Source organism: Citrus clementina, unplaced genomic scaffold (genome assembly GCF_000493195.1).
Source record: "Citrus clementina cultivar Clemenules unplaced genomic scaffold, Citrus_clementina_v1.0 scaffold_4, whole genome shotgun sequence".
Classification (NCBI taxonomy): domain Eukaryota; kingdom Viridiplantae; phylum Streptophyta; class Magnoliopsida; order Sapindales; family Rutaceae; genus Citrus; species Citrus x clementina.
Genome location: NW_006262274.1, coordinates 24,192,688 through 24,220,071, shown reverse-complemented (window position 1 = coordinate 24,220,071; position 27,384 = coordinate 24,192,688). Strand labels below are relative to the sequence as shown.

Below are 27,384 nucleotides of genomic sequence, written 5' to 3'. Positions count from 1 at the left end.
ACACATAATCAATTCAAGAAAAAAAAAAAAAACAATCGCATCCTCCATCCTTTGCACGTTTATCTATTTATTTGTTTGTTTTCTTATGGTTGTTCAAATCCAAAATCCCAATATTCTCTTAATATACTAAACAATAATTAACAACAATCTCGAAAGAGCAACGTTGAATCCTGATTATTTTAATAAAATTGTTTGTCTCGAGCTTATTCCCTTCTTCCACCCTCATATTGCTACATAAGACTATACATATAAACACACACACACACACACACACGTACATACATACATATATGTATGTATATATATATATATGTATTGTACAATGTATGTATTTTCGTTTAACAAAGTGGGAACATTGCTAACGAATAAAAAATTACAAATTTAATGCATTAAATTTATAACAAAAAAGTACAGCTTTTAATACATTAAATGATGTGTTTATTTGTATTTTAATGCAATCCTCACCTTATTATCTTATTCGAAATAGTATGTTATACTTACTTAGTTCAGATACAAATTATATATCTCAATTGATGTGGCACATAATGTATAATTTCCTGATTGGTTCAAATGATAAATAATTACTAAATTTTATCATTTTTAATTTAAATAATGAATTTGTGACACATTATGAATATACAAATTAAATATCTTAACTAAGTAAACATGGTATCACATACACACACATTCTCTCTTTATAAACATATATATTCAATTCAAGATTTTAGATTTTCAAACTTTAATTAAAATTTAAGATCGTGGATCAAATAAGTGCTATATATAAAAATTTCAAATATTAGAGTTATGAAAATAATAGAATATATTATAGGGGCAGGTAAAATTGGACTGGATTCAACAGTACCGTTTGAAATGATTTGGCTTTGTTTCCATTTTTTTTCAGTTTTATGATAATTTTATTTTTAATAGAGAAGCAAATAGAACGAATCTGAATTTTCTAAAGCAATATGGTTTGTAAATTACTGCCAGCCATTGCCAGTGCGATTGGAGATTGGACAAATATAAATAAATAAATAAATAATAATAATGAACAGAATAGCCCATGCATTATTTTTTTTGCACGTGACATGATGCTGTTAATAGCTAGCATACAAAAAGCTGCCTGGTACCTACACCTCACAGCTCGCATCTCGCTACTGAGTCTTTGTACATCTCGGTACTACTACTACTGACACAACAACTACTGTTCAGCTTGTTAGATTGAGTTTCAATCTGGACCGTCGGATCACATCCCGATTGATTCAACCGAAACCACAAGCAACACTACAGTGTCGTGGGGCCATATAGTAAGGCCGGTGGGGTTTGGAAAAACGTGAGCAATGCGAGTCCTTTTTTTGAGAGGAACGACAGATAGAGATCCAAAACATTTATTAATGCAGTTGAGCTGCCTTTGTCAGATCGTTCCCCCTCGTTAGCATAATCAATGGCTGTTGTATGATTCTCTCTTTGGCTTACGTGCAATTTCAGCCGTTGGATGTTGTAATATTTCAACTTTTTCAAATCCTTTCTCATCAGGATCAATATCTGACAAGAAAATGCCAAAAATGCTCTTCCCCAAGCAAAAGCATTGAAAAGCCCTAATCATTATCAAAATCAAAGTTTATTTAATCCCATATTTTTAAATTTATTTTTATTTATGTTAATTAAATATAATTCAATGCAGGCTAAATTAGTGGATTAGTTTTTGTTTGACACAGTTTAGTTTCTGTTAATGTTTATTATTATTATTATTATTATTGTCTTTGTTGTTTATTAATGTTATTATTATTTAAATTTATTAATTTATTATTATTAGTATAAACAATAATGATTTTAAATAATTATTATTATAAGCACTATTATTATAATAAATAATGACAATAAATTAACTAATAATTCATTCTAATTTGGCTTACAAAATAAGTAATACAATTTATTTTGATTCTCATTTTTATAAATAAAATAAATAAATAAAAAAGAAGAAGAAAAAAATAACAAATTTAATATTAGTGGGTATTTGTCTAGTATTAGGGCCGATGAAGAGGATTCAGCCAAAAGGCATGCCCATCTCTGATAATGATGGAAACAAAAGCTTTAAAGCAGAAAAATGCATTAATGAAAGTGGGGTTCCCTGCTCCAACTTTGCTTCCTCTCTAGGCTTGGTTGTTTCATTTGATTCATCCATGAAGACACAAAAAAAATAATAATAATAAAATACTTATCTTTTTCACCTTTTCAAAAGTAGAAATTTATTTATTAGATTTCTTTTATTAGTGAATTACGAATAAGATTATGGTACATTAAATATTGGCTTCATTATTATTATCATCCTCTTATATATTCAATTCAATAGCAACAACAACAAATTCTGCTAAACCAAATAATACTAAAAGCAGGGGCATAAAGTACAATGAGGGGGTGTAGTAAGTGTAGGAGTTATTAAAAACCAAAAAAAAAAGAAAAAAAAAAAGAGGAAGCTTTAAAAGAAGGGAGTGGCAGTAGCCAGTAGAAGCAAGCAGAAATTACAAAAGGTGAAACCAAAGGAACACCAAAACAACTGTCTCTGTGACACATGATTTGCCCCAGAGAAAAAGGTAACGCTAGAAACAACAGGGGAAAAAAAAATGAAAAGTAAAAGTTGGTTTGCGAGGTAATGAAATGTAATTATAGGCATCAAAAAGCAAAACCAGACAACCCCATTTCAATCTTCTTCTCTCTCTCTCTCTCTCATAGCTCTGACAGTAACAAATCACAGATCTTTGTTGTTGTTGTTGTTGTTGTTGCCGCCTTGCCCAAGTAAAAAGCTTGCTTGTCAAATAAAATAAAGAGAAAACCAAATCCAGATTACTACTTGGGGGCTTTGGTTGTTTTGACTGAACAAAAAACAAACCTTCTCTTATCTTCTTTACTGGAAAAACAAATGGTCTTTGGAATATTTCATTTGGTTGGTATTGAGTGACCGGTGAGTGATCTTTATTATTATTATTATTATTATTTTTACCGGAAAATGAGGGAAAGTGATTAAAAAAATATGTAAACCAAGGTTCTGAGAGGACAAATTTTTTTATTTTTTATTTGCTTTTGTTTCGCATTTTCCTTCTCTGAGTTTGCAAGTTTCCACATTTATGAAAAAATGAGGAAGCATGGTTGGCAACTACCTTACCACCCTCTTCAGGTATTTGTTTTTCTTAAGCTTTCGTGACCTTTTTTTTTTTTGTGACTTTTTGGGGGATTTTCATTGGTTAAAGTTTGGATTTTTAGTGCTTGTTTTGGGTCTTTGAAGGTGGTGGCCGTTGCAGTGTTTATGGCATTGGGGTTTGCTTTCTATGTTTTCTTCGCTCCTTTTGTTGGGAAGAGGATTTTGCAGCTTATTATAACGGGAATCTACAGTCCTCTTGTAAGCGCTCCTATTTTTTAAGCTCAAGTCTTATGAGCCATTTCACATTTTCTCTATCCTATTTATCCTATTTATGCTTATATATCGTGCATTTCAAATGTGTTGGACTTTGATGAACTGAGATCTGAGCTTCTCTGCTTGCTGGATTTTCATTCATTTTGTTTGGTTTTAAATTTATGATATGTATCTTGTTCTTCTCAAAATTGGGATGCTTTCCCTTTCTGGGTTATTTATGTTTGTCATTTGGCAAAATTAAACATAGATCCTTTCAAGTGTTCCGTGAACCTGTCACTTTAGTTGACAAGGATAACGTGGGTTGCTTGTCTTTTAGTTATTGCATCTTTTGGATGGCAATGTATTCCATAACTTCTGAATTTCAAATTTGATTCAGTTGAAATATCATACATGTTTGTCACTTGTTCGGGCATAACTACTAAACCTTATTTTTTCTTTGATTGGGAATTCTTCTTTTATATATGACTATTAACGTTAATTTAAAGCAGTTTCTGTTAATTGAATCCATCATCTAGAGGTAAAGATAAGCCCATTCCACAAAGATTTTGTGGTTACTTCCAGTACTAAATTATTGTGCTTATCACAGTCATATTAAGCACAAGTGTGCAGTCAAACCAGTGACAAATACTAGTTTTTTATCACACAGAAATAGGTATTATTGAACTTGGACATCTGTTTAAAATACTTCGCAGATTTTGATCTCTATTTCTTGGTTGCTTGCCTGATGCAAATAATTAGCATTTGTTTCAACTATGTATGAAGTTTCTCTGTCCTTGAATGTTGATATATGAATTGCATTTATAGTGGCTATAAAATATGTGTATATTTCAATGCATTAGTGACAGGTACAAGTTTTCACTAGTCAAAACATATATTATCATCACATTATGTAGTATATGTACATTTGGTTTGTGTCCTGACTAATTGCAATCGATGCATGAGATGGCCTGAGGAAATTCATTGACACCTCTTTTCTATTTAGATTGGCTGTGTCTTTGGACTGTATATTTGGTGTGCAGCAGCTGATCCTGCTGACTCAGGAGTTTTCAAGTCAAAAAAATACCTCAAGATTCCGGACAGTGGAAAGTCTTCCCGACCAAAGGATTCTAAACTAGGTGGTGATTCGACTTCATCTATAAATGATGCCAATGCAGCTACAGTCGGGCACAAACCTGTGGAAATGGATACAATGGATGCAGAAACCACTTCTAAAGACCTTAATTCTGAAGTTCAGGAGAAAAATGCATTGTCACCGAATTCTTCCTGTTGCACGTTAGTTCTCTCTCCTTGTGCTTTTATCTGCAATTGTTTTGGTTCAAGTGAGGAATCATCTGAGCAGCAGATGAGCGAAGATGGCATGTTTTATTGCAGCTTGTGTGAAGTTGAGGTACGTGAAATCATTTGAAATTTATTCAAGTTTACTTCTTTCTCATTATCAAGTTGTGTTTGTAATCTATTAAACACAGTTGAAAATGAACTAATTGGGTAAAATCATAATATTTTTTCTTGTAAATCTTGAACAGGTTTTCAAGTATAGCAAGCACTGTAGAGTGTGTGACAAATGTGTCGACCGTTTTGATCATCACTGCAGGGTAAATGGGATCTTTTGTTTTTGGTTTGTTTATTCTTACTTGATGATATATCCTGATGCCCTCTGAGTCCTTGGTTCTTGCAGTGGCTTAACAATTGTATAGGCAAAAAGAATTACCGACAGTTTTTCACCCTAATGGTTTCTGCACTTCTCTTGGTGAGCATGAATCTCCTTATTCTGCTTTTCTTGGATTTGTTCACTGGAAACCTCTCATCAATTAATCAGTGTATCTAATGTCCTGTATAAACCTTTCGTTGGCCTAACATATTCCAGCATTGGTTAAGCTTTTCCGGTAGCCATCATCATTTGGGAAGCTAATCTGAGTAGTCATCACCATTTTCAGCTCACTTTTTGAAAGCTTTAATGCTTGTGATTTCTCAATTCATAACTGCCCCACAGGAGTAGTTTTAAAAATTTCTTCGTCATAATTGCTCCTACATTGTCTTGAAACTTTTCTTTAGTCACCTATTCTTGGTTATTGCATGATTTTGGGGTAACTATTGGTTCCAATACTGCTTACTCTGTTGCTTCCCGATAAAATATCATATTCTTTGCCAATTCTTGGCATTGAACAGTTTCTTCATATCAAATTGCTATTATCATTCCATCAAGCGACAGGCCAGAATTTGAAGAACACCAGTGTAAGCCTTTATTTTTCAAGTCATTTTCATTTTAATTGATTATTGACAGGTCTACATGGTTTGTCCACCTTGGGCTTGAGATTGCAGCTTATTCTACAATGGGTGACGGGTATCTTTGTACTTATCTCTTGTTTCCTGGAGCGGAAGCGTTACTCTGTGGATATTTCCTCCAAGTTAGGAAGCAGTTTCTCCTTGGTTCCCTTTGTTATTGTGGTGGTAAGTGTTTGACCACTATTGATATGTTATTCATACTAATTGGCTGGCATGCGAGTGCCAATAAACCTTACATATATCCACAAGCTTTCATGTCCACATTGTGTCCGGTGCTACTTCAATTTTTTGTCTCATATCAACTAAAAAAGAATTTGCATTCTTACAGGCAGTATGCACCATTTTGGCAATGCTTGCAACCTTACCACTTGCTCAGCTCTTCTTTTTCCACATCCTCCTAATAAAAAAGGTAACCTTGCATGTTCCTCTTCACTTCTTATTGACTGTAACTTTGTTTTCATTTCATAAGTGAATGAAGCTGTATGATTTTTTTCTTTGTTTCCTTTTTTCTTTTAATAAAATTCGGCAGTATCAAGGATTGTAATTGATGCTCTACATGTGTTAATTCTTAGTTGTGACTTCTCTTTGGGGGCTTTTTCCAAAAACTTTCCCCTGGGCAGAATGCTGCCCCCTTTCCTAGTGCTTAATTTTTCAGCACCTGCTCTATTCTTCTGTGGCATCTGGCTTGTGCTGTTGAGCTTATTAGGTCATTTCTTTATTTTTCACAGGGACTTACCACATATGATTACATTATAGCTCTAAGGGAGCAGGAACAAGAGCAACAAGGAGTTGGAGGCCAGCAGAGTCCACAAATGTCAATTGCCAGCTCGCTTACTGGATTAAGCAGTGCAAGCTCTTTTTCTACTTTTCACCGCGGGGCATGGTGTACACCCCCACGCTTATTTCTTGAAGATCAGGTAATTGTGACCAATTTTCCTTGTTTCTCTATGGGAGATGAAAGTATGCTTGCAAATTGGCCCTTACCAATTAATTTTGACTCAGTGAACAATCCATATAATTGCACGAACTGCCATGTTCTCCTTTAGCATTTTTTAACATCTCCATTCATGACTTTTAAAATAGATGGTATGATTTTGTTGAATAAAACTGAATTGTCTGTGTCAAGTTTAGGATTTTTTTCCGTGCTTGAACCATGTACAATGTAAATTGGGATATCAAGTAGGTGAGATGCAGAAACTACATTCTTGAAATCTAGGAGTCCTTTGAAAATTTTTGAGGATTGTATTGCTTTCTGTATTACTTGAAAAATCAAATGACAATTGTTTTTTCATCTTTTCCCCCAGTTTGATGTAGTTCCTCCGGAGACTGGGTCTGTAAGTTCATTAGGAAAGAAGACGGTGGGAGAGGAACCAATTAAGAAAAAGAACCCAGCAGTGAAGATTAGTCCATGGACATTGGCTCGGTTGAATGCAGAGGAGATTTCAAAGGCTGCTGCAGAGGCAAGAAAGAAATCCAAAATCCTGCAGCCCGTGGTTAAACGGGAAACCCCTTTTGGGCTAGAATCAAACAGCAGCTTTGGCAGCAGTAGCCGTCGAATGGTCCCAAGGCCTGACAACAACAGAAGGCGAGCTAGTAAGAGGGTGCGCCTTCCAGCTGACTTACCTATGGATCCCCTAACAATTGTTTCAGCTAAAGCTGTTGATAAGAATTTCACTGAGACATCAACTAATCTAGCTCCTCTTCAGCTCGAAGCACGGAGTGCTTTCCAAACAAGCCGAGCAATGTCAAGCTCAGCTGGCATTGTTGCTTCTTCTCCTGAAAGTAGTTTAGACTCTCCAGATATCCACCCATTCCGGGTCTCCTCATCAGGGGCCGAAGAGTCAAGGCGGTTGACTGACCTATCAACTGGTGGTCTAGCAGCTCAGAAAGGATTTCCACTTTCGAGATCTACAAGTGATGGGTATGAAGCATCTGGTGGTGAAGATAGTGATCGTGTTCCTTCCCGAATTGTCCAGAGGTCAACGAACTGGAGTAATCTTCTCTTTGGTACTGATCATGATGAGAGGCTTGTTGAGAGCATTGTTAAATTGAAAGCACCATCTTCATCTAGCCACCTTCTCAACAGAAAGCTTTGATTTGCCGACCATTGATGAAGATATTGGTTCATTTTACTTTACATTGGTGAAAAATTCAAGATTCTTTCATTTGTGGGCTGAAGTACTTAGAAGGACCAATTAATCTTCCTCAGCTCTGCCCGACTGATTTGGTTATCGGTGTTCAGACTGTCATCAAGTCAAATACACGAGGAGAGCTGTAAAGAAATTGTAGGACTCGGGTATCATTGAGATATACAATTGTTTTACACTTGAGCTTCGTTGCAAATTCTGGTACTCGGACAAAGAAGGCAACTTTACCAATATTTTGCTTGTAATACTCAACTGAACACCCCATGTTGAAAGTGGATTCCTCAGTGTTTTGGTAACTTCTTTCTCACATGAGCAATCTAGTGCTTCTCTTGAGAGTTGCCCAAAGAACTTGCAGATAACCAAGTTGCCATACGTTAAATCCTTCAAGATGTGTGTGCATTTTGCTTTTAGTTTCTTTCATTGCATATTCGTCATTTAGGCTGGATGACAGTACAGAGGTTTTTGTAGTATGTAGAAAAGCAGCAGGATTCTCAAGTCTTGTATATGTACAAATCACAAATTCTTTGCATTATCAACACAACCCCTTTTTCTAAGAAACAAACTCTAAGACAGCTACAATTACAATCAAGAAACAAACAGGAACAAGCACAAGCAGGGAAACAAAATGTTTTGTTTTTGAGACACCAACGTTAGTAAGTAGTACATTGGCATTACGAGGCAGGTAGCAAATTCGTCCTCATCAAGTACTAAGTAGTATAAACAACAGAAACAAGATGAGGTACCTTGCCATCATCAAAAGGCAAACGCACATACTCTCTAGCAAACTCCTCGGCAATCTCCATTGCAAGTTCTCCATGTGTAGCCTTACAACACATATACAACACAGTATTGGCAGCAGCCAAGTAAAGGAACAGCAGTGTAAGCAAAGCTGAGGTGACGACAATCTGTAGCACAAATGCCCAACTCTTCCAACCGTCAGTGCCACCAAAAGCAGCAGCCAATCCCCAGCTGCTCAAAATCAAAATTCCAGCGCAAATTGCAAAGTACAAGTAGATAGAGAGAGCCACAGACTGAAACCCCTTGATAAGATGGGCACTTCTCTTGAATGGCCTAACCCCCCAGGCCCAGCAAGAGGGAGATTGTTGTTCTGACACAACAATAACCGAAACCAAAGCCCAGATGACTTGCAAGTAAAGCAAAGACAAAAGCAAACCGATGAAAGGAAGCAGAGAAAAGGAGACGAAAAACGGGGAAGAATAGTCAAAGCCGAGGATGTTATGAAGGAGTTTGACAAGCAGAAACAAGGAGGAGGCGAAAAGGGCGACAAGGGCAGATACAAGGAGTTGGCAAACAAGAGTGGTAATCAAGAGCGGAAAGAAAGAGTGAAGAATGGAGTAAAGAGATGAAACGAGCTTGACGGGCCTGCCATAGAATCCGTGGAAGACGCTGTAGGTGATGGAGGCCACAGCACAGAGGGAGAAAACGAGAGCGAAGACGGCGTAAGAGATTGAGAGAATAATAAGGGTTTGTCGTCGTCGTCGTTGGTCCGAGGTGGAAGTGTGGATGTGGCTGAGGAAGGATTTTGCAACGGTGTCGTCGTGCAGGAGGAGGAGTTGTTGGAGGGTTGGGAAGACGAGGACGGAGAACGAGATAGGGAGAAGGAAGATCACAGAGAGGGCCAGGAAGTGACGAGAGTGCGCTTTTATTATGCGTTTTGATTCCGAGAGGATTGTCCACAGATTCGGATTCGTCGTTGACATGGCGGATGACGATGATGCTTTTGGGCGTCCAGAGAAAGGAATAGATTTCTCCTCCGTCGACTGATGGGAGTATTTTACTTTTTGTGAACGCCACCTCCAACCATTTTTATTCAAAAATTAAAATTAAAACTAAGAAACAAAATGTAATTGTAAAGAAATAGAAATTATTTATTAAGACCAAATAAAATAAAATTAAGTTAAATTAAATTAAATTAAAACTCCGTGTAGTTTTTTTACTTTCTAAATATGACATACAACAATTATAAAAATGAATTTATTTATTTAGACGTCAAATATCCAAATTATTACCATCGCATAGTTATCCGTGAGGTGGCAGCAAGACAAATTATTATTGAAAATATTGTTAATTAATTAATTAATGTGATTGATAATCCTCCATATCCTCCTACAAGAAAAAAGCACAAGGGGTAGGAGCCAAATCCCTCCATCATTCATCCCTTTGATCTAAAACTCCAATTGAGAACCCTATTGAAGAGCCCATTTATTTGATCCCATTACAAGCTGTGTCAACCGTCAAGCACCACAACAATTTTGTTCCGGTGAGTTGTTCAATTGTGTTTCTGTCCCTAAACTTGGCAGCTCCCGTCCCTTAAATAAAACACGGATCTTAAGATGGCATCTTTAACGCCTGTAAAATGTTCGATGAAAATACACAAATTTCCGTTTTACAGAAACGCGGTCAAAAGTTGAAAAAAGACAAAAAAGGGAAAACAGAAACTCACGTTAAAATTCCACAGCGTCAGCACCAAAACCCCAAAGCACACGTTTTGGACAAATTCCCATTTCTTCCGAGGTCTCCTGAAATTAGTGTCAACAGCCTCATAATGGGTTATGAATCACCAGCGTCGCTCTCTATTTAGCTGCTGTTGTTGTCTGGGTTTCGTCACTCCCAGGTTTTTCGCACATTAGCCGATCTGATTTTCTCATTCATTTTTCACTCTCTCCGTATTTCACTTAAGTGCGTTTTCTGATACCTATTGTTGATTTTTAAGTTACCCGTTAATCGTTACAGTCGTCTTGGTCAGTTTGTTATGATATTTTAATCATCATGGAGTCCTCTAGCGTTGTTTCTCCTAGAGTCAGCTTGAATCACTCAAAATTAGAGGGATCTGAATGTTCCCCTCTGCATAATCTTGAATTAGAGTCATCTGATACTGGTATTAATCACTGTGAATACCAATTCCATTCATCCAGTGCTTTAGACATCTTGAGAGAAACTGTTAGGATTCTCCGGTTCAATTCTTCGGGTTTTATGATTACTGCTGCAGTGCTCATTTGCCCAGTATCAGCTATTCTTTTGTCGAACTTAGTAGTTGATCAACACATCGTCAATAAACTCACTTACAGGCTCTTGTTAGTTGCTGAAGTTTGTGGTCTTCCACTGACGCCTTTTGTCACTGTCTCATGTCATAAATTCTCTGAAATGGTTCTCTCGTTGACAATGTGCTTCCCTTTGTTCATTACATCGTCCTTGTTGTCAAAAGCTGCTGTCGTTTACTCTGTATATTGTACTTACTCAAGGAAAAAGGTTGAAATCTCCAAGTTTTTTGTGATAGTTCGTAAGATCTGGAAGAAGGTTGTGGTAACATATTTGTGGGTATGTATGGTGATTGTTGGCTGCATCATGTTGTTTTTTGTGCTTCTTGTTGCTGTGTGTAGCGCAGTTTCTGCAATTTGGTTTTTGCCTGATTTGGTTTTCTATGCGGCAATAGTGGTGGGGTTGGTGTTTTCAGTTGTTTATGCTAATGCTATTGTTATTTGTAACATTGGTATAGTTATCTCTGTGTTGGAGGATGTTTCGGGGGTACAAGCATTATTTAGGTCAGGGGTTTTGATTAGGGGGCAGACTCAGGTGGGTCTATTGATATTTCTTGGATCAACAGTTGGGATGGGTTTTATTGAGGGCTTGTTTGAGCATAGAGTAACAACCCTGAGCTATGGAGATGGATCTTCAAGACTGTGGGAAGGCCCTCTTTTAGTGATAATGTACTCATTTGTGGTGCTTATTGATTCCATGATGAGTGCTGTTTTCTACTTCAGTTGCAAATCTTATGGTATGGGAGCTTCGAATGGTGAATCTCAGCCGATTCTAGAATCCATAGCTGTTCCTCCTGAATCAACAGATATTCAATAATGTCATCTGTAAAATTGGTTTGGTTTATCCACAAAACTCCTATTATTCAATAATATGAAGATGGAGCGGCAAAGGGGAAACACAGATTTTGTTGTTGGTCACATTCTTTCGACATTGATGAGGAATTGAGTGTTGGTATATTGGTAGACCTTCACTCACAAAGGTTTGTGGCAAGTGGAATGTGCTTCACTCCCAAGTTTCTCCATACTTGATGGAATTGAATAACTACAGATACAATGGAAGAGGCAGGATTGATTGGAGGAAAAAATCAGGGAATTGAAACTTTTTTGATTGTTCATTGGTTGGAATATGTTTCCTATTAGTCCTGTCATCATTTCCATATAATGAAAAGTTACTTTAGATTGTTTCAACTTTCTATATTTGAGTTCTACATGTTCTTAAAGAATATATTATATCATAGCTGGGATTTGAATTTTTTATGATAATTACAGTAAATTTCAGAACTGATTTAAGAGTGACTGTTGAAAAATCCTGTGCGGGTGTGTGGAGGAATATGTTCATTTCAGGAAGACTGTGACTGCCACAAATTCTTGCACCGATGCATGCGTTACTTTCCCAACTTAGCATTTCTGTCTTATGCAATATTCATGTATTTCAAATGTGTAATGTGTTGAAAGCACTGGCATTTCACATATTGTTTTGAATTGTGCTGCTTCAACAGTTAATTGCAAAATAGATTCTGTTGTGTGCAATGTGTGGTGTGGCTTGCAGATTTGCACAAATTTGAGACAGCTTGAAGGACATGCCATTTTTGCTTGTCTAAATGGTAGCGAGACAGCCCGCGATCAAAATGAAGGGCAAGGTAAAATCCATTTGTTAACTCCTATGAGCTGCACCATTGTTGTTCAAGTAATTATAAATTTCAGCTGAAAAGAGTTTTATATGATTCTGCATGTGATTACCATTTATTACTGAACCTTTGAGAACTACTGTCATACTTATATTATGTTCAAGGAAATAAAGATATTATAGGAACAAGAACAAAGCTTTCTCCAGCTAATTTTTAACAACGACGAAGTCCACTTGAAATCCTCCATTGCTGAATCTTATGCCTCTCAGGCGTTTTGATGTGTTGTCAATTTCGACAAAATTTGGTACTTCGTCTTCTTCAACTCCAGTTCCATTGTTAACAAAGATCTGGCTGCAATTGCATGTCTTTTCAGGCTCTGTAATTTCTGCGAAATAAAATAATGATATGAAAGAAACTTATGATGTTGCGTGAAAACTAATTGAACAATATGTAAGACTGCAATATCGTAGCTTGAATATTCTATGACAGTACCATGGTAACGAGAACCTTGAACACTTGCTTGTTCTTCTTCTACTTCACAGTCTGTAAAATCTGCGGCATTTTCATGGACACCACACAAAGATGCTGCATCATCTTCCTGTAGAGAAGGCATTTCTGGACTTGATATGGAACCAGGTTTCGAAACTCGCTCTTCTTCTTCTACTTCAACTGTTGTTCTTCTATTGATTGGCCTTTTGGGATGCTTGTGAGCATCAACATTTCGATGCTTTAGTAATTTGCTCATTATCAGTTTCCTACCTGCTACATAAGAATGGGTTAAAATAAGGGAACAGCATCTCCTTGAGCTCACACCAAGACGTACAATGCATTGAGAAAGTTTCATGGATCTCTTTCGCGTGTAGATAAGAGATCGATCAAATAGCATACTCTATTAACTATTATTTGTATAATATAATTCAAGTGCTTTGAAAATATTTTCTATTTAATCGTGAATCAAGAGTGTATCATTATTCTTATTGCACAGATCACGCTTGCTTATTATGATGTATGCGCATGTCATTTATGAGATGGAGCACTCGATAAAATGATTTGACTGAATGGCTTACAGTGTCAAGGAAGCAGCAATCAATCAATAAATATTAGATATTGTTGTATCCCGGGGTCGGGGTTAAAACATTGATATTTGATTAATTACACTGATATTGATCAACTTTCAATCTTTCATGTTGTAAGAAATATTTTGAAAATAAATAAATAAATAGATTAAAGAGAGAATCTTGCAATAAAGGAGAGACGGACACTACTAGTAACAAAGTTAAAGAAATTGTAAAAAGGACTTTTGGATATTACAGTCAAGTTAAAAATTTACGTGTGTGTGTACATGTATCTATGTATAGTTCCCCGAACAAATGATGGAATGAATGGGTACTGATAATGCAAGCATGACTAAAATATTTTCGCAATCATAATATATTTTCACTGCTGGGGTTTATGAAAAATTAACGTTAAAGGTTCAATTGAGGAATAAAAAGGGGCGTCGTTAGAAGTGATTAAAATTTTCATTTAATTTTTACTGGGCGATGGGGCTTTCTAAGAACTTGGAAGGGGTTTTGTTAGGAGAGTCAGTTTTGACAATTTAAAAACCAAAATTCTCTGTGAACACGTCGTATCGACTACAAAGTCGGAATCAATGTCGGATCACTTCATAATAATTGATACGGCTTACTTACAATACGGTGAAATTATAGCATCGGAAACGGTGCGTTTTGAAGGTTGAAGAAGAAAAAGGCTTAGTTCAAATTAGCGCCATCCGTGGTCTAATCCCTTACATACATAGCTTAACCTTCGTGTTCACAGCAACTATACTTATTTGAAAAAAAGAAAGGAAAAAAAAAGGGGTAAGCAACTAACTTTGCTATGGAAAGAAAAAAAAAATGCAATCGATGATCATGGAAAGGCACAGCAGAAGGCAGATATTAGATATGTGATAATGTATCCAAACTGTCCCAGTTTTGAAGTTGCATGTTCTGTAGTTATTAGTTTTGAAGTTGCATGTTCTCTAGTTATTAGTTTTGAAGTCGGGCCTTGCTCGTTAACTGTTCGATAAAATGTCCAATTGAAAATTTTCTTCTTCTTCTTCTTTTTTTTCCTTGTAAAGCGCTAATAAGCTGCTGGATATTTGGGAGCATTTAGCATTGTTATAGGAAGAATCAGATAGTGGCTTTGAATCTTGGTCTTTGATACATTGCTTGGTTGCTGCTGTGTTTCCCGTCAATGTGTTCTTACGTCATCCTGAATTGTTGATGTTGGATCAAGTTTTGACTTTTGCGCTGTCTTAGTAGGACTGAGAATGGATAGCTACCGTCAGGAGAAAGTACAGAAATTCGAGGAATTCGTTGATCGCAGATTGAAACCAGACCTTACACGTGCTATCGCGGAGCGGTACGTTTCTAATTCTATTCACTTGACTGTTTTTGGCTCAAGGGATGAATAAAAGCTTCATGCTTGGTCTCTGATATTTTTATTCGTTTTTAATAGTTCTCCTTTAATAGCTTCATGCCTAGTATAATTAAATCTAGCATCATTAATTTTGATTAGTGTGCTGAACAAATTATCTGCTTGTCGAGTTTATAATGATAATATGGGTAGAGTGGTGCGTCAATTTTTTATTGAAACCTAATGACTGGCTCAAGCACTTTGATTTACAATAAAGGTTCATGTTCTGACTGCTTACTTTGTTTCACTTTGCAGAGACAAGGTCTTTGAACAACAAAAGATTTTGTATCCTTGGATTCGTGTTTGTTGAGAGATATATTTGATTTTCTTTTACTTAATAAGAAGTAGTTCTCCATGAATGACATCGGCCGGATCAATTTATTTGTAAATGGTAATTATCATTTTTTGGGTTTTGATTGAATCTTGATAAAGAGATTTTTTTTTTTCAATCACTAGCGAAATTCTTGAAGCTGGCTCACTGTATTGGAGCTTTTTTATTTTGACTGTATATGAAGTAATATTTTAGAATCAAAGAGATGTTCTTCTAAAATAGATGTTCAATTCAAAGCACAGAAACATCCTGAAAGAGGCACTGAAACTGAATCCTTTACAATCATTATGTCCTTCCTTATTATCCAACTTGGTGATTGTTTCTTTTATCTGGTTTTACTTGACACTAAACGCTGGTAGCTCAGATTTGCGAAAGAACATAGAGAATTTGGAGAAAAATAGTGTGACGAGTCTTAGGACATTGGTGAACCTTGGCTCTGAAGTATACATGCAAGCTGATGTGTAAGTTTCAGTTATGCATTTTGGTGCTTAATGCTGCTTTCATTCTTACAAAGCTTGCATTATAAGCCTTCCTAAGTTCATTCTTATTTTCGAAGTTAATTTTTATTTTCTTTTGGCCTTAAAATGTGCTATTCTTCTTTAATTTTGGATTGCCGGAGGTGGATGCAGGCCAGATACGCAGCATATATTTGTGGACATTGGACTTGGATTCCATGTGGAGTTCACCTGGTCTGAAGCTTTGAAGTTCATATCACAAAGAGAAGATAAAATAGCCAGGTATAATTTTATGGTTTAGTTAATTTTTGGCAAATTGTGTCTTTTCTCTTTCTCGGAAATTACTTTCAATTTCAAACTTGATGCATTATTGAATTGCTTTCTGCAGGCAAATAGACGAGTACACTCGCCTTATTGCATCAATTAAAGCCCAGATTAAATTGGTATGTTTATTATATGTTGGATCTTTCTCTTTTTGTGCTTTCTTTATTCATTCTTGGCTTTTCTACATATTTTATGGAGTTGCAAAGCTGCTTAAGCCTCTTCAAGCTTGTCTCTCAAATATGAGAGTTAGCTTAGATGGCTGGAATATTATATTGTTTAGGGTTTAGCAGATAATATGAATGCAAATGATTGGGTTCTAAATGACAAGAAGTAACTACTAGCATATGATCAATATGAACGGAAATTGTTCTTTTTCTGTTGGTCCACTTCTGATATGCATCCATTGAATTGCTTTCAGGTTTGTGAAGGGATTTGTGAGTTACTCCAACTCCCTGCTGAGACAAGTGTTCAGGAGGCCATCTTTTAACATTGTATGAACTTGAATAACTAGCTTTTTAGAACTTTAAATCTTTCTTCTGCTTTAACTCGCGGGTTGTTTTTGTATTTTTAACAACTGAGTGAAATCACAAGAGTGGTGGAGGATAAAATATGTTATGGGCTGAAACTTTTTGTAAAATTGTGGATTTGGGCTCTTTATTACCCATTGGTAGATGACACTGAAAAATGAGTGGGCGGTGGGCTGGCGGCTCACATAGAACTATTCTCCGAGATTTGGGAAAAAAAGATGAGTTGCCAGGTCATTTGGTCCCCATTTTTCTTTTCTGATGTTACTTCTCAGTTCGAACCCGCTTCACTGCTTTTGTAGGCGTGCTATTGCTATGAAATGTAGCCAGTAGCAGACTAGCAGTAGATTATTATCTTGATACAATACAATACAAACAAACTAGAGCCTGATTTGAACCCAGCAGAAGATGATGGGTACAGTCACTTCATGACGCTTAAGTCTGAGATTGGACCGCACATGAAACTCATGCACATGTCTTGTTGTTTTTATCATTTGACAACATCTATTATGTTAGAAATTAGGCTTAGGGTTGAGGGTTGATACCATCTGCTAGATCAATCAATGATCAATCAATCAGAATGGAGGGAAAATCTCTTTATTTAAAATTTGAAAAAGAAAAAGAAAAAGAAATTAAATAAAAGGAAAGGGGAGAGCAGATTTGAGCTGGAATTGATGTGTGTGGGGTTTGATTTGACGGAAAGCTAGATGTGGTTAACTTATTTTGTTTGACGGGCTGTCGAGTTGTGTGTCAACAAGTTCCCGTTGCCGACAGAAGGAATCCGGCGACGTCACGCAGAATCTCTCATCACTTATTTCCTCGATAATCGTGAAATAGAAAATTGTATTTTTATTCAGTTCAATTATTTATTTATTTATTTATTCTGGTAAAAATAACAATTATGTATTTACTTTTTTGCCAGGAAAACTTATCCCTCATCGTCACCATGAATAATGTTTCCGATGATATCATACCGAGATGAAAAATTGTTGAAAAAACATAATTCGTAAAAAATGGAAAAAGGGGGAAAATTTTGAAAAAGTCTCATTTAAGATATTATTTTGGACAGGATTCGGTTTTGATGGTAAGTTTAATTTTACAAATTTCTCAAAAAAATGATGGGAAGTGCCTTTTTTTCAGTTTTTGCTGCGGTGCGTTTATTAGTTAATAATGAAAATGAGAAATTAGAGAATGAAAATGAATAATATGTTCACTTTTAAACTAAGGGAATGAGAATTAAATTGGTGGGTTTCACAATCATTTGAGTATGAGAAATGAGTTTCTAATCTCCAGGGGGTTGGAAATTGAAATCTCATTCTCGGTATTGATTATTTTATCTGATCAATATTTCTTAATACTAAATATATTCTCAATCTAAAAGTAAAATAAAACAAAATGCCCAAGTTCAATTCAGCTCGTCGAAACCCTAATCCCTTTTATTGTTGATGAGAATCAGCAGCCAATTGAACCCATGTCACGTCGCCGGTAGTCGCAGAAACCATCACACATGTCCAATCAAACACGAAAGGTTAGCCTTGCACTGTAGTCGTTGTTAATCATTGCGCAGCACCATCTGCACTCGTCGTTGTTACTCTCTTATTGTCACTACCACTTGCTGATTTCCCAACACTGCCGTTGCTCTCTAATTTCATTTATCTATTGTTTTTGTACTTATTTTTAATTTCGTATTGTTGTTGCTGTTGTTCTTGTTGTTGTATTTTTGTTGTTATTTCTAATTTATTTATTGTTAATATTTATTACGATGACAATGATAATAATAGTTAACTAAAGACAATTTAATCACTTGCAAAAGTTATTTCGATTCTAGAACAAAATAAACACATAAAAGAAAATACCATTCATTTCGATTCCAATTACTATAGTTGAAACAAACAAATTTTTTATTCTAAATCGTCATTTCCATTCTAACCCCATTTCCATTACCAAATAGTAAATATACCACTAATTTGTTCTATCTATAAAAACTCATTTTTTATATTGGATTTAAGGAAAACCAAAAAAAAAAAAAAATCTATATATATGATATAAAATATTATTAGCACATTAAATGAAAAGTAGTTGTCAATTTCCTTCTATTGAAATCAATACATACCACTTGCCCCTCTACTGTTTTTATAATACCTTATAATCTTCCCGACATTATAATTTTATAGTCTTACCATTGTTTTTAAATGCATGTTTATGGTACTTTTGTTATTTTTAACTTTTTTTTTCCTTATACTAAGTATATATTTTATATTCTAACAATCAAATATTAAGGAAATTACTTATTTACCTTTCTTTCCTTAAAATTTTTTTTTTTTATGAGAGAAAGTTATTGAATATTATGAAAACAATAGAATAAGGGGTATATATTAATTTCAGTAGGAAGAAACTAAAATCTCCCTAAAATTAATTAGATGTTGCAAAATTGAAGAAAAGAGGGAGGGGGGAACAAACTAAAAAGATAGCTAATTAAGAGATGCAGAAAAAAAGATGATAGTAAGAGCAGCTGGAAGTTATGGGCCGCCTAAGTTTCAAGCTATCCAGAAGGCTCCCACTCTAGAACTCTACTTTCACTCGTAAATATCGAAAAACTATTTAGATACATGTAGAATGTGAATGCTCTAGGCACTTGTATGTGTAACTTTCTAGGACGTTGCATAAATAAGAGCTCTCTATATCATGAAAACTCTCTAAATTTGATTGGAAGGTTCTAAATCTTAGTGGAACTAGGCAAGTCTCCCAGTAAATAGGGGCTTTGTCAAATAGCATTACATGCAAACAACTCTTAGCAACTAAGCAGGCCCTTGTGCACACTTTTATGAATAATACAAATGTTCTCTAGCTTACTTGCTCTCTTTTCTCTTTCTCTTTAGTTCCTCTGCAAGCATTCTCACTTAACTCATCAAAAAAATTCAAGGCTGGCTTACTTAACAATTGTTTCGGACAATAATTATCTAATTGTCGCACCAATATGCTGCGAAAAATTCTTAACTCGTGATACGAAGGCCTCAAAAGGCCAAAACACCACGTGTCACGTAGATGAGAGGCTAACTGGTGGTCCCTACGTTCTGTCTAAACCCACGTTTATTTCTGAGTACTTCTGTCCGTTGCTGTGACCGTGTACCACACAAAAGTCTTTCCGATGGTGATAGACGCCAAAAACCAAAAAAAGGTAAAAAATAAAAAAATGAAAAAGAAAGCAAAGTAAGAGAGAAATATTAATGGTGATTGGGGGGGGGGGGGCGCGAGGTGAAAGCGGCCATACGTTGCTGACGCCTGAGGCCGAGGCTGAGGCTGATACAGATTACACACAGAGAGAGAGACAGAGAGAGAGACAGAGAGAGAGAGAGACAGAGAGACAGACAGAGCTGAAGAGACAAAAGGGGAAGTCGAAAGTCAGAGCGGGTAGCCTTTTTACTTGAAACCCTATCTTTTGTTAGCTCTTATTTTGTTCTTTTCTTTCTCTCATTAATTGCTACCACCCCCGCCTCACCCCTTGTTCTCTCTCATTCTTGTTTGGATTTTATCATCCACTTTCCCTTCTTCTTTACATTTTCTCATTTTCAATCCATAACTTGGGTTGGGTAGATCAAAGCAAAAATTGGAAAACTCTTTCTTTATTTTGAATTTAGAAACTCATTTATATATATTCTTTTAAGATAAAAATAAAAATCTCAATTTTTAAATTTTTAAATGGAATTTTTACAATGTATTTTTTAAAAGATATTATTCAAAATATCAATATATTATTTTAACAAATTTATACCTACTTACCTATCTACCTACAACACAAATACATACATACATGTGTCTCAGTAAATTAGTTGTGTAGCTTACTTCTTCATGCCCTTGTTGGATTCAATTTGAATAACTTCTTTGAATCATTTGAATAAATCGAGATGATTATTGTGCTTTAATGATGCTTAAAGTAGCTTGATGAAATTGCTAAAATATTTATTGGAGATATCATATAATTAAGGATGAGATTATTTATACTCTAAAATTTACTCTGAACACTACTATTTTAATGAAATATTTTATCATAAAAATATCCATTATATGAATTACTATTAGGGACTCTCTCCTATAAAATAATATAATATAATTATTTTGAACACTCATATAGCACACTCACTATTCATTTTATAATTCCTCTTACCATAAACCCTAAAATTTTATTACTAATGACCAAATCAATTCTTAAAATGTTTTGAACATATTTTTTCCTTTTGATTTTCAAAAAAAAAAAAATTAAAAGTATCTTTTGTTGTTGTCTCCTTCTTTTCTTTCTCTTCTTCTTCTTCTTCTTCTTCTTCTTCTTTTGTCTTTTTTTTTTGGCCACATGGCCTTTTTTTTTTCAATTTTTATGTTAAAAAATTGAGGTGTAAAAACTATTTTGAACAAATTCTTTAATAACAAGAACTAATAACTAAAACTTATGTTAAAGATTTTATTTACAACATAATTTGATTCTAGTGATGTATATACTAAATCATTATTAATTTTTTTTAGTGTGTTAAATAGTTTAATTAGTGTTTTGAATAAAGCAATTTAAGTGGTTTCAGTAAGGTCATTTTTGATACTTTAAAGAGTACAGAAAATAAAGCTTAATTTTTTAAATTTAACATATGAGTATACAGAGTAATAAAATTTATTAGCATAAAAGTTTCCTAGTGATAACTAAGGGTGGGCACTAGTTCAGATCAGTTTGGTTTCGAAATAAATCAAAAAATTTCAGTTCGGTTTGGTTTGAGAATTTCAAAAAATCAGAAATTTACATTCAGTTAGGTTTCAGTATTAATACATATTTTTCTTTTTTAGTTATAAAACTCCGAATCGAATTGAATTTTTTGGGTCCCGTTCAATTCGACCCACCCCTCAAGGCCACATGATATTTTTTTTAATTTAAAAATTATTTTTTTAGTTTTTCAATTCGGTTTTTAGATTTGAAAATTTAAACTAAAAATTGAATCAAAAGTATTTATTTTTATATCGAATTGAAATATTCATTTTTTTTACAAAAAAAACTGAATTGAACCCTTAAAAATTGAACTGAGCGGGTAATTTTACAAGTTTGTTTTAGTTTTGCCCACCTCTAGTGACAACTCTTATTGTATTAGTATAATAGTTTTCTAATGGCAACTCCTAATTGTTGCCCAATGGTCAAGAAAAGAAATCATTTTTGTAAGTTTTTTTTTCTTTTTTCCTTCGGACTTTTTTTAGAACTTTTACTACTAGTTAATGCAGGTGAAATTTATCCCCAACATTATAAACCGACAATTGGACAATCTATTTTTTCTCTCAGGAGTTTCATTTGTAGAAGCTCTAATGTTAGAAGATCTATTGGACCTATTTGAATAAATATTTAAATAATATGCGAGCACATATGAAATAATGTAAAATCTCATGGATTTAAATGATAAAGTTGTTCTCTATATTTTGGTGGGTCAGCTATACGGAAGTGGCTTTATTTATTGTTTTCTTTTGCGTCTGAATTATGCAACTCCAGCGACTCTGTCACCTCTTCTTCATCCTAATGCTGCATGCATTGAAAATAGGTATAATATACAACTGACAAAGATACCAGCCATGCAGCATTTTTGAAGAAACTCTTAATCAGTCTTTTTTTTTTTTTTTTTTCAAAATTGGGATGCCCTTTTTTATGGTCCCAAAACTGGCCTAAAGGCTGAAGCAGCTAGATCCTATCTCTGCTTATTCTTCAATCTTTTCTGCGACCGGTCATGCTTTCCGGGTCATACACATACATGCTCAGTAGTTACTGTAATGACATAGTATTTGTTGCTTTCAGAAATAGGAGTAACTTCGGCAAATGACCTCGATGTTTTTTTTTTTAATTTTTGCTCAGGGACCTTATAGGTAATCTTCAAAAACATGAAGTCAACTGCGCCCATTTGTATATATCTCAAAAAGAATCAAGAAAAATAAATAAAGCCCATTATTGATTCAAAAGATGGAGATGTTAAATCACTGAACTCTTTTGTAGTACAGCATTTTATTCACATTGGATTTTATACTTTATTTTAATGTAAGTGACAAGATTCTGCTTAAAAGTATGTTTCATTTGTCAAATTATTATGGAACAAACTAATCATTATTTCTTGTGGGGCTAATCATACAGTGAACTAATTACTAAGTAGAGTAATTATTCCTTTCCAAAAAGCATTGGTTGTTTTGGAAGTATCTAAACTGATTTGGCTTTTGTCTTCACATTGATCCAACTATTTAAGATCCTTTTTTTCTTCTAATTTGAGATTAGCAACTTGTCATTTGTTTCTTAATTAATAGGAGACGTCACAACAAATTGCTTCATTTAGTAGGCCTTAAATCCAATAATTAGCAACTCATTCTTGGGTTAGCCTACGTAAAATAGCTAGCTATAGTGTCTAATCTTGCAATATATATACTGGACTAAATTTTTATTGCACTAGAGTGAATACAATTCGATAGTTCTGGATATGCAATGATGCGGCATGAACAATTAGCAGTAGAACATGAGTTTCTTTGGATATGCAATGATGTGGCATGAACAATTAGCAGTAGAACATGAGTTTCTTAACATTCTCACTAAGTTTTGGTAGAGGCGCCGCCTTTGGAGGGGCAGCTCGGCAGATTGCAGAAGAACTTCCCATTAAAGTTGCTGATTCTGAACGTTCAAGGTAAAGTCTACCTCTGTATGCAGCCAAATGGGCATAGTAAGCCGGAGGCACCAATGAAACAGGCTTGGTGCACCTCACAAACGTGTAGCACAGATTGTAAACTAGCTTCTGTAGTTCATCAGAAGTGAACTTGTTATCATCCCATAGAATATGATAATGTGTTGGCCTGCTTGTTCCCTTAACTCCCCAGTGGCTGCAAAGATAGAAATCAAATTCCCTTGGATGAGTTATCACAGTATCTACAACAGTCCCTGGAGGAATGTTTTCATCAGAAGATTGATTGTGAGCTGAAGATGGATCATTGTCATATGGAAACAGCCTTGTGTGGTGTCTCTTTTGTACCACTACAAACGTAATGGGAGGACTATAACCAGGAAATCTTGAACAAGCTTCTCTGATCGATTGTAGTTCCTCTTGCAGCACTTTATAAAATTGAGTTTCACTTACCCCATCTCTGAAGAAGATTATTCTCCGAGGAAGTTTGTTTAATTCATGGTAAAAGTCATCAAGTAATTCTCCAACCATCATACCAAGATCTTGGATTATTTCTTGTCGATGTGTTTGGGACCTCATCCTTGACGCATACTTGTTAGCCGCTGGCCAGTTCATGCTGCCAACCACGGCTGCAACAGATGGACTGAAATCATCTAGTGGGTGAGGATGAGTGACATCAGCTCCCATAAAGATTACTGGCTCATCAGGAAAGAAAAGGCGCGGTATCTGAGAGGGTAATGAGTTGTACAAAGCTACAGTGCACCCACCAACCTTGGCATTGATCTTGAGAGCCAAATTTGCCAGAAACTGTGAACTCAACTTGCCAAGATTTGAGTACAAGCAACACTGACTTACAACCCCAACACTAGTTTCTGCTATTCGTTTCAAATCTGCGTACCCCTTGTGCTTCCTTTCCATAACACATATGAGAAGCTGGAGATTGTTTGAGGCAGCTTCATGGATTTTCTTGAGTTTAGATTCCAAGAGAGAAACATTATTAAGCACATGGGTTTGTTCAAATTGAGGGCTAATGATTGTACTTTTGTTAAGAAAGATTCCCAATTGCTCACACCGTTGAGATAACTGGCAAATGAACTTCGGAATGGCGGACTTCTGATCATGGCTGCCACCAAAACTTAACAGTGCCCACCTTTCAATTCGTGTTCCTTCAAAGACATGACTCTCAAGAAAGTTCCATTGGCGGTCATGGCGGCAAGGAACAAGATCTCTTATGTGGCCTCCATCACCAAGCTTTAGCTTTGGAGGTTGGAGTATTCTCCCATTCAATCTTGTCATTTCCCTTGAAACATGGAGTTTGAATTCTCTTCCCTGGTTGCCACTGTCAAGAAAAAATTCTAAATCCATCAGAGAAAAGAACTTAAGATATCAAAATAAGTAGTGATGATCTTATTCATCACAATCAAGTTTCAAGATAACTGAAAAATATCTCTTCATTAATGGATCTTTCTAACTAGTATTGAAGTTACCTTGTTGGACCAACAGGTCCTCGCATGACTCCATCTATCATAGCCTTTCTTTCTTTTGGCCTTTGGCAACCCATCTTAAGTATTCTTGCTGTCTGATCATCTGAAAGCTTCCCAAGGAACTTCTGGCCTTCGCAAATCATGCAAAGCTCCATAGGAAGATAACATGGTTTGCTCCTACTGATCTGCAAACATGGTAAATTTCTAAATTGTATGTTATAATTGTAGTGATCCTTGAAGTAACTCAGAAGCCTTATATTCTTTCCATCCCTGTCTGCAAACCAAAGATTTTCAGTAACTTCTTCAGTCAAACCATAAACCCGGTATCTCTGTACCGTTTCTCTATGGCAAACAAAGACCCTGATGTTCTTCAGGGCCCTCTCCACTTCTTTCTTTTGATCACCACTCAAGCCTCTCGTCTTCCTTTGGGAAAGGTCTTTAAGAAACTCAAGACGCTTTTGCAAGTAGGGAATTACTCCAACGCTTTCATGGAAAGCACTAACAGAGGAATCCACATTGAGGGACAGTCCTTGTTGTGTTGGTCTAAGACTCTGAAAGAATCCTCTCAATCCAACAGCTCCTCCTCCAATTTCCTTTGCACCTCCCATTGAAGACGAATATAGTGATCTCCCCACAGGTATACATTTCTCGCTCGGGTTCTCCCTCAAGACAACATCCAAAGCATGGAGATAATCCTGAGGGAGTGGGATCCAATCATTGTCCTCTTTGCTCAAGTATCTACTCAATTCCTTTCCATCATACTTTGACACAAGTTTGATATTTATACGAAACAGTTTCAGCTGATGCTGCTTGTGTATCAATTCCTTGAGTTCTCCAGAAGGCAACACCGACTTGCTAGTAGGAATAGGGAGGCTAACGAAGAACTCAAGCCTATCATTTTCGAATTCAACAGGACTGTAAATGTTTTTTCTGCCATCAAATGCAGGATAAGCACCAGAAAGCATAGAAGAATTTTCCTCCACGAGTTTTTGTTTGATCAGTCGCGCAACTTCCTTGGAAGGACTTGGTGACATTTCAACATTGTAATGGAAAATCCTCTGTGATGGGTCCAATTGGACTAGAAAATGATTGGCAAGGAGAGAAATCACTGCCCCTTCTACACCACCAGCATCTGGCCTCCTTGCAGCGACAAGTGCTTGTGTTTTGGCACCCGTGATCCTTCTTCCATCATTTCCTTTAACAGCTACCTTGTTTCTCCTGCAAAGCCCCTCTGGAGATGCTTACGTGAGTTCAAAGAAATAGTTAGCCAACTGATATGTAGAACTCATGAACACCTGTATGATAAGATCTCATTCCAGTTTAAGTGATATTTCAAAAGCTACTACCAGATTCATACATGAAAACAATCAAAAAGTATCATTTTGGCAACAATATCATCCTTATTGCTGAAAAACAAAATCAAAAGCGGTCAAATGAGAGATATTGAAACAAAAATTTTGATTTTCCTTTTTGATTTCAAAAAAGACCAACAGAATAATAAACATTTCCTCTCTTGAAGGCTTTAGCTTTTTGAAATAATAAAAAAAAAACACTTTTTTTTTTCTTTTTTATCACACAGACAATGAAAAAAAAACTTTTTTTTTCTTTTTCACACACACACTGAAACCAGCCAACAAATATAAACCTTCAGAGTAAAAAAGCCTACAAAAACAATCAACGAAAAGGGAAAAATAAATCTGCTTCCATATTAAGACGAAGATTCCCCAGTTCGAACACAGAATCCTATGCTTAAACCATATTTGCATTTAAAATAATAATAATAAGAAGAAGAAGAAGCAAAAAAGTTTAGAACCATAAACATATTGGGTTACCTGGTGAAATATTAACAACATGGGCATGGGCATCAGAGGAAGTAGCAAGAGAAGGGTTATGGAGCTTACATGAAGGTTTGTGCAAATGGGTTTTTGATACAAAGCTTTGGTTTTGAGGAAGAGGTGGAGCTAAGGCAAGTTGCAAAGGAATAGTAGGAGGCAAAGGAAGCAAAGCTGGGTAGTAATTTTGATGCTGGTTTTGGTTACAGAACCCAAAATGGTTTGAATATTGCCACAGCTGATGATGTTGCTGGTACTGGTACTGATACTGATATTGATACTGATACTGGTGCCTGTGAGGATTAGTATTAGTACTGCCTCTAAAAGTTCTTGTTTTGCTGTTGGTGTTGTTGTTGTTGTTATTGCATTTCTTGTTTGCATTGGACTCATCTGCTGTTTCTTCCATGAGTTGATTGAGTGAGAAAGAAGCAAAGGCAGTAGTGTTTTGATATGAAAGTGGCAGAACAGGAGATGTAGTTATTGCAAGGGAGAGGAAAATAAAGGAAATAAAGAGAGCTGAGGCTTTAGTAGCTGAGGTTCTTTGTGTCTAGTGTTTCTTGATTCTCAAGAGGCTTTATGTTACACCTACACGTATAAATACGATGAATGTGATATTCAAAACGAAACTATTGTATCTGGCCTTGCCTCAAAAGAAAGTTAAAAATGGTCACACGTTAGCAGTGAAAGGGCAGCAAATGTCTTTTTGGAGCTATGCAATGCGTGTAAACAAGCACAATGTTAGGCTTCAGGTATATCTCTTTATGAGTCATTGAC

The 27,384-nt window shown here is 35.6% G+C and overlaps 6 protein-coding genes across 10 annotated transcripts; 3 read left to right on the top strand and 3 right to left on the bottom strand.

Annotated features, from left to right (window-relative positions):
* The first annotated feature begins 3,051 nt into the window (after window positions 1-3,051).
* Window positions 3,052-8,135, top strand: LOC18045627 (probable protein S-acyltransferase 22). The gene is made up of 9 exons (XM_006438702.2): window positions 3,052-3,172; window positions 3,281-3,394; window positions 4,392-4,796; window positions 4,933-5,001; window positions 5,085-5,156; window positions 5,729-5,857; window positions 6,021-6,101; window positions 6,421-6,609; window positions 6,997-8,135. The coding sequence occupies exons 1-9, from the start codon at window positions 3,131-3,133 to the stop codon at window positions 7,786-7,788; spliced, it is 1,893 nt and encodes a 630-aa protein (XP_006438765.1). The 5' UTR covers window positions 3,052-3,130; the 3' UTR covers window positions 7,789-8,135.
* On the bottom strand, window positions 8,019-9,656 carry LOC18045626. The gene has a single exon (XM_006438701.2). It carries the CDS (start codon window positions 9,558-9,560, stop codon window positions 8,547-8,549), a length of 1,014 nt encoding a protein of 337 aa, XP_006438764.1. The 5' UTR covers window positions 9,561-9,656; the 3' UTR covers window positions 8,019-8,546.
* Window positions 9,657-9,959: 303 nt separating this feature from the next.
* On the top strand, window positions 9,960-12,091 carry LOC18045625. Its single transcript, XM_006438700.2, has one exon. It carries the CDS (start codon window positions 10,630-10,632, stop codon window positions 11,713-11,715), a length of 1,086 nt encoding a protein of 361 aa, XP_006438763.1. The 5' UTR covers window positions 9,960-10,629; the 3' UTR covers window positions 11,716-12,091.
* Window positions 12,092-12,188: 97 nt separating this feature from the next.
* Window positions 12,189-13,400, bottom strand: LOC112099281. Its single transcript, XM_024186584.1, has 2 exons — window positions 13,019-13,400; window positions 12,189-12,911 (listed from the first exon to the last, which is right to left on the bottom strand). The coding sequence occupies exons 1-2, from the start codon at window positions 13,368-13,370 to the stop codon at window positions 12,733-12,735; spliced, it is 531 nt and encodes a 176-aa protein (XP_024042352.1). The 5' UTR covers window positions 13,371-13,400; the 3' UTR covers window positions 12,189-12,732.
* Window positions 13,401-14,122: 722 nt separating this feature from the next.
* On the top strand, window positions 14,123-16,879 carry LOC18044219 (protein UXT homolog). Of its 3 annotated transcripts, none has more exons than XM_006438699.2 (7): window positions 14,123-14,385; window positions 14,830-14,929; window positions 15,239-15,268; window positions 15,674-15,775; window positions 15,944-16,051; window positions 16,158-16,212; window positions 16,512-16,879. In XM_006438699.2, the coding sequence occupies exons 2-7, from the start codon at window positions 14,838-14,840 to the stop codon at window positions 16,578-16,580; spliced, it is 456 nt and encodes a 151-aa protein (XP_006438762.1). In that variant the 5' UTR covers window positions 14,123-14,385; window positions 14,830-14,837; the 3' UTR covers window positions 16,581-16,879. The 3 variants fall into 3 exon arrangements, with proteins under 3 accessions (XP_006438762.1, XP_024042601.1, XP_006438761.1); XM_024186833.1 differs by having other exon boundaries at window positions 14,827-14,929; XM_006438698.2 differs by having other exon boundaries at window positions 14,123-14,929.
* Window positions 16,880-23,027: 6,148 nt separating this feature from the next.
* LOC18044218 (protein argonaute 7) lies at window positions 23,028-27,212 on the bottom strand. 3 transcript variants are annotated; one of them, XM_024185864.1, is made up of 4 exons: window positions 26,611-27,212; window positions 24,782-26,018; window positions 23,193-24,633; window positions 23,028-23,140 (listed from the first exon to the last, which is right to left on the bottom strand). In XM_024185864.1, exons 1-4 carry the CDS (start codon window positions 27,014-27,016, stop codon window positions 23,123-23,125), a joined length of 3,102 nt encoding a protein of 1,033 aa, XP_024041632.1. In that variant the 5' UTR covers window positions 27,017-27,212; the 3' UTR covers window positions 23,028-23,122. The 3 variants fall into 3 exon arrangements, with proteins under 3 accessions (XP_024041632.1, XP_024041631.1, XP_006438760.1); XM_024185863.1 differs by having other exon boundaries at window positions 23,028-24,633; XM_006438697.2 differs by having other exon boundaries at window positions 23,028-24,633; window positions 24,782-26,009.
* Window positions 27,213-27,384: the final 172 nt, after the last annotated feature.

Coding starts and splice junctions, on each gene's coding strand:
- LOC18045627 (XM_006438702.2), top strand. CDS start 3,131: ATGAGGAAGCATGGTTGGCAACTACCTTACCACCCTCTTCAG. Junction 3,395..4,391: donor CGGGAATCTACAGTCCTCTT/GTAAGCGCTCCT, acceptor TTTTCTATTTAG/ATTGGCTGTGTCTTTGGACT. Junction 6,102..6,420: donor ACATCCTCCTAATAAAAAAG/GTAACCTTGCAT, acceptor TATTTTTCACAG/GGACTTACCACATATGATTA.
- LOC18044219 (XM_006438699.2), top strand. CDS start 14,838: ATGGATAGCTACCGTCAGGAGAAAGTACAGAAATTCGAGGAATTCGTT. Junction 14,930..15,238: donor ACACGTGCTATCGCGGAGCG/GTACGTTTCTAA, acceptor TTCACTTTGCAG/AGACAAGGTCTTTGAACAAC. Junction 15,776..15,943: donor GTATACATGCAAGCTGATGT/GTAAGTTTCAGT, acceptor AGGTGGATGCAG/GCCAGATACGCAGCATATAT.
- LOC112099281 (XM_024186584.1), bottom strand. CDS start 13,370: ATGAAACTTTCTCAATGCATTGTACGTCTTGGTGTGAGCTCAAGGAGA. Junction 12,912..13,018: donor TCAAGGTTCTCGTTACCATG/GTACTGTCATAG, acceptor TTTATTTCGCAG/AAATTACAGAGCCTGAAAAG.
- LOC18045626 (XM_006438701.2), bottom strand. CDS start 9,560: ATGTCAACGACGAATCCGAATCTGTGGACAATCCTCTCGGAATCAAAA.
- LOC18045625 (XM_006438700.2), top strand. CDS start 10,630: ATGGAGTCCTCTAGCGTTGTTTCTCCTAGAGTCAGCTTGAATCACTCA.
- LOC18044218 (XM_024185863.1), bottom strand. CDS start 27,016: ATGGAAGAAACAGCAGATGAGTCCAATGCAAACAAGAAATGCAATAAC. Junction 26,019..26,610: donor TGTTGTTAATATTTCACCAG/GTAACCCAATAT, acceptor AACTCACGTAAG/CATCTCCAGAGGGGCTTTGC. Junction 24,634..24,781: donor GGACCTGTTGGTCCAACAAG/GTAACTTCAATA, acceptor TTTTCTTGACAG/TGGCAACCAGGGAAGAGAAT.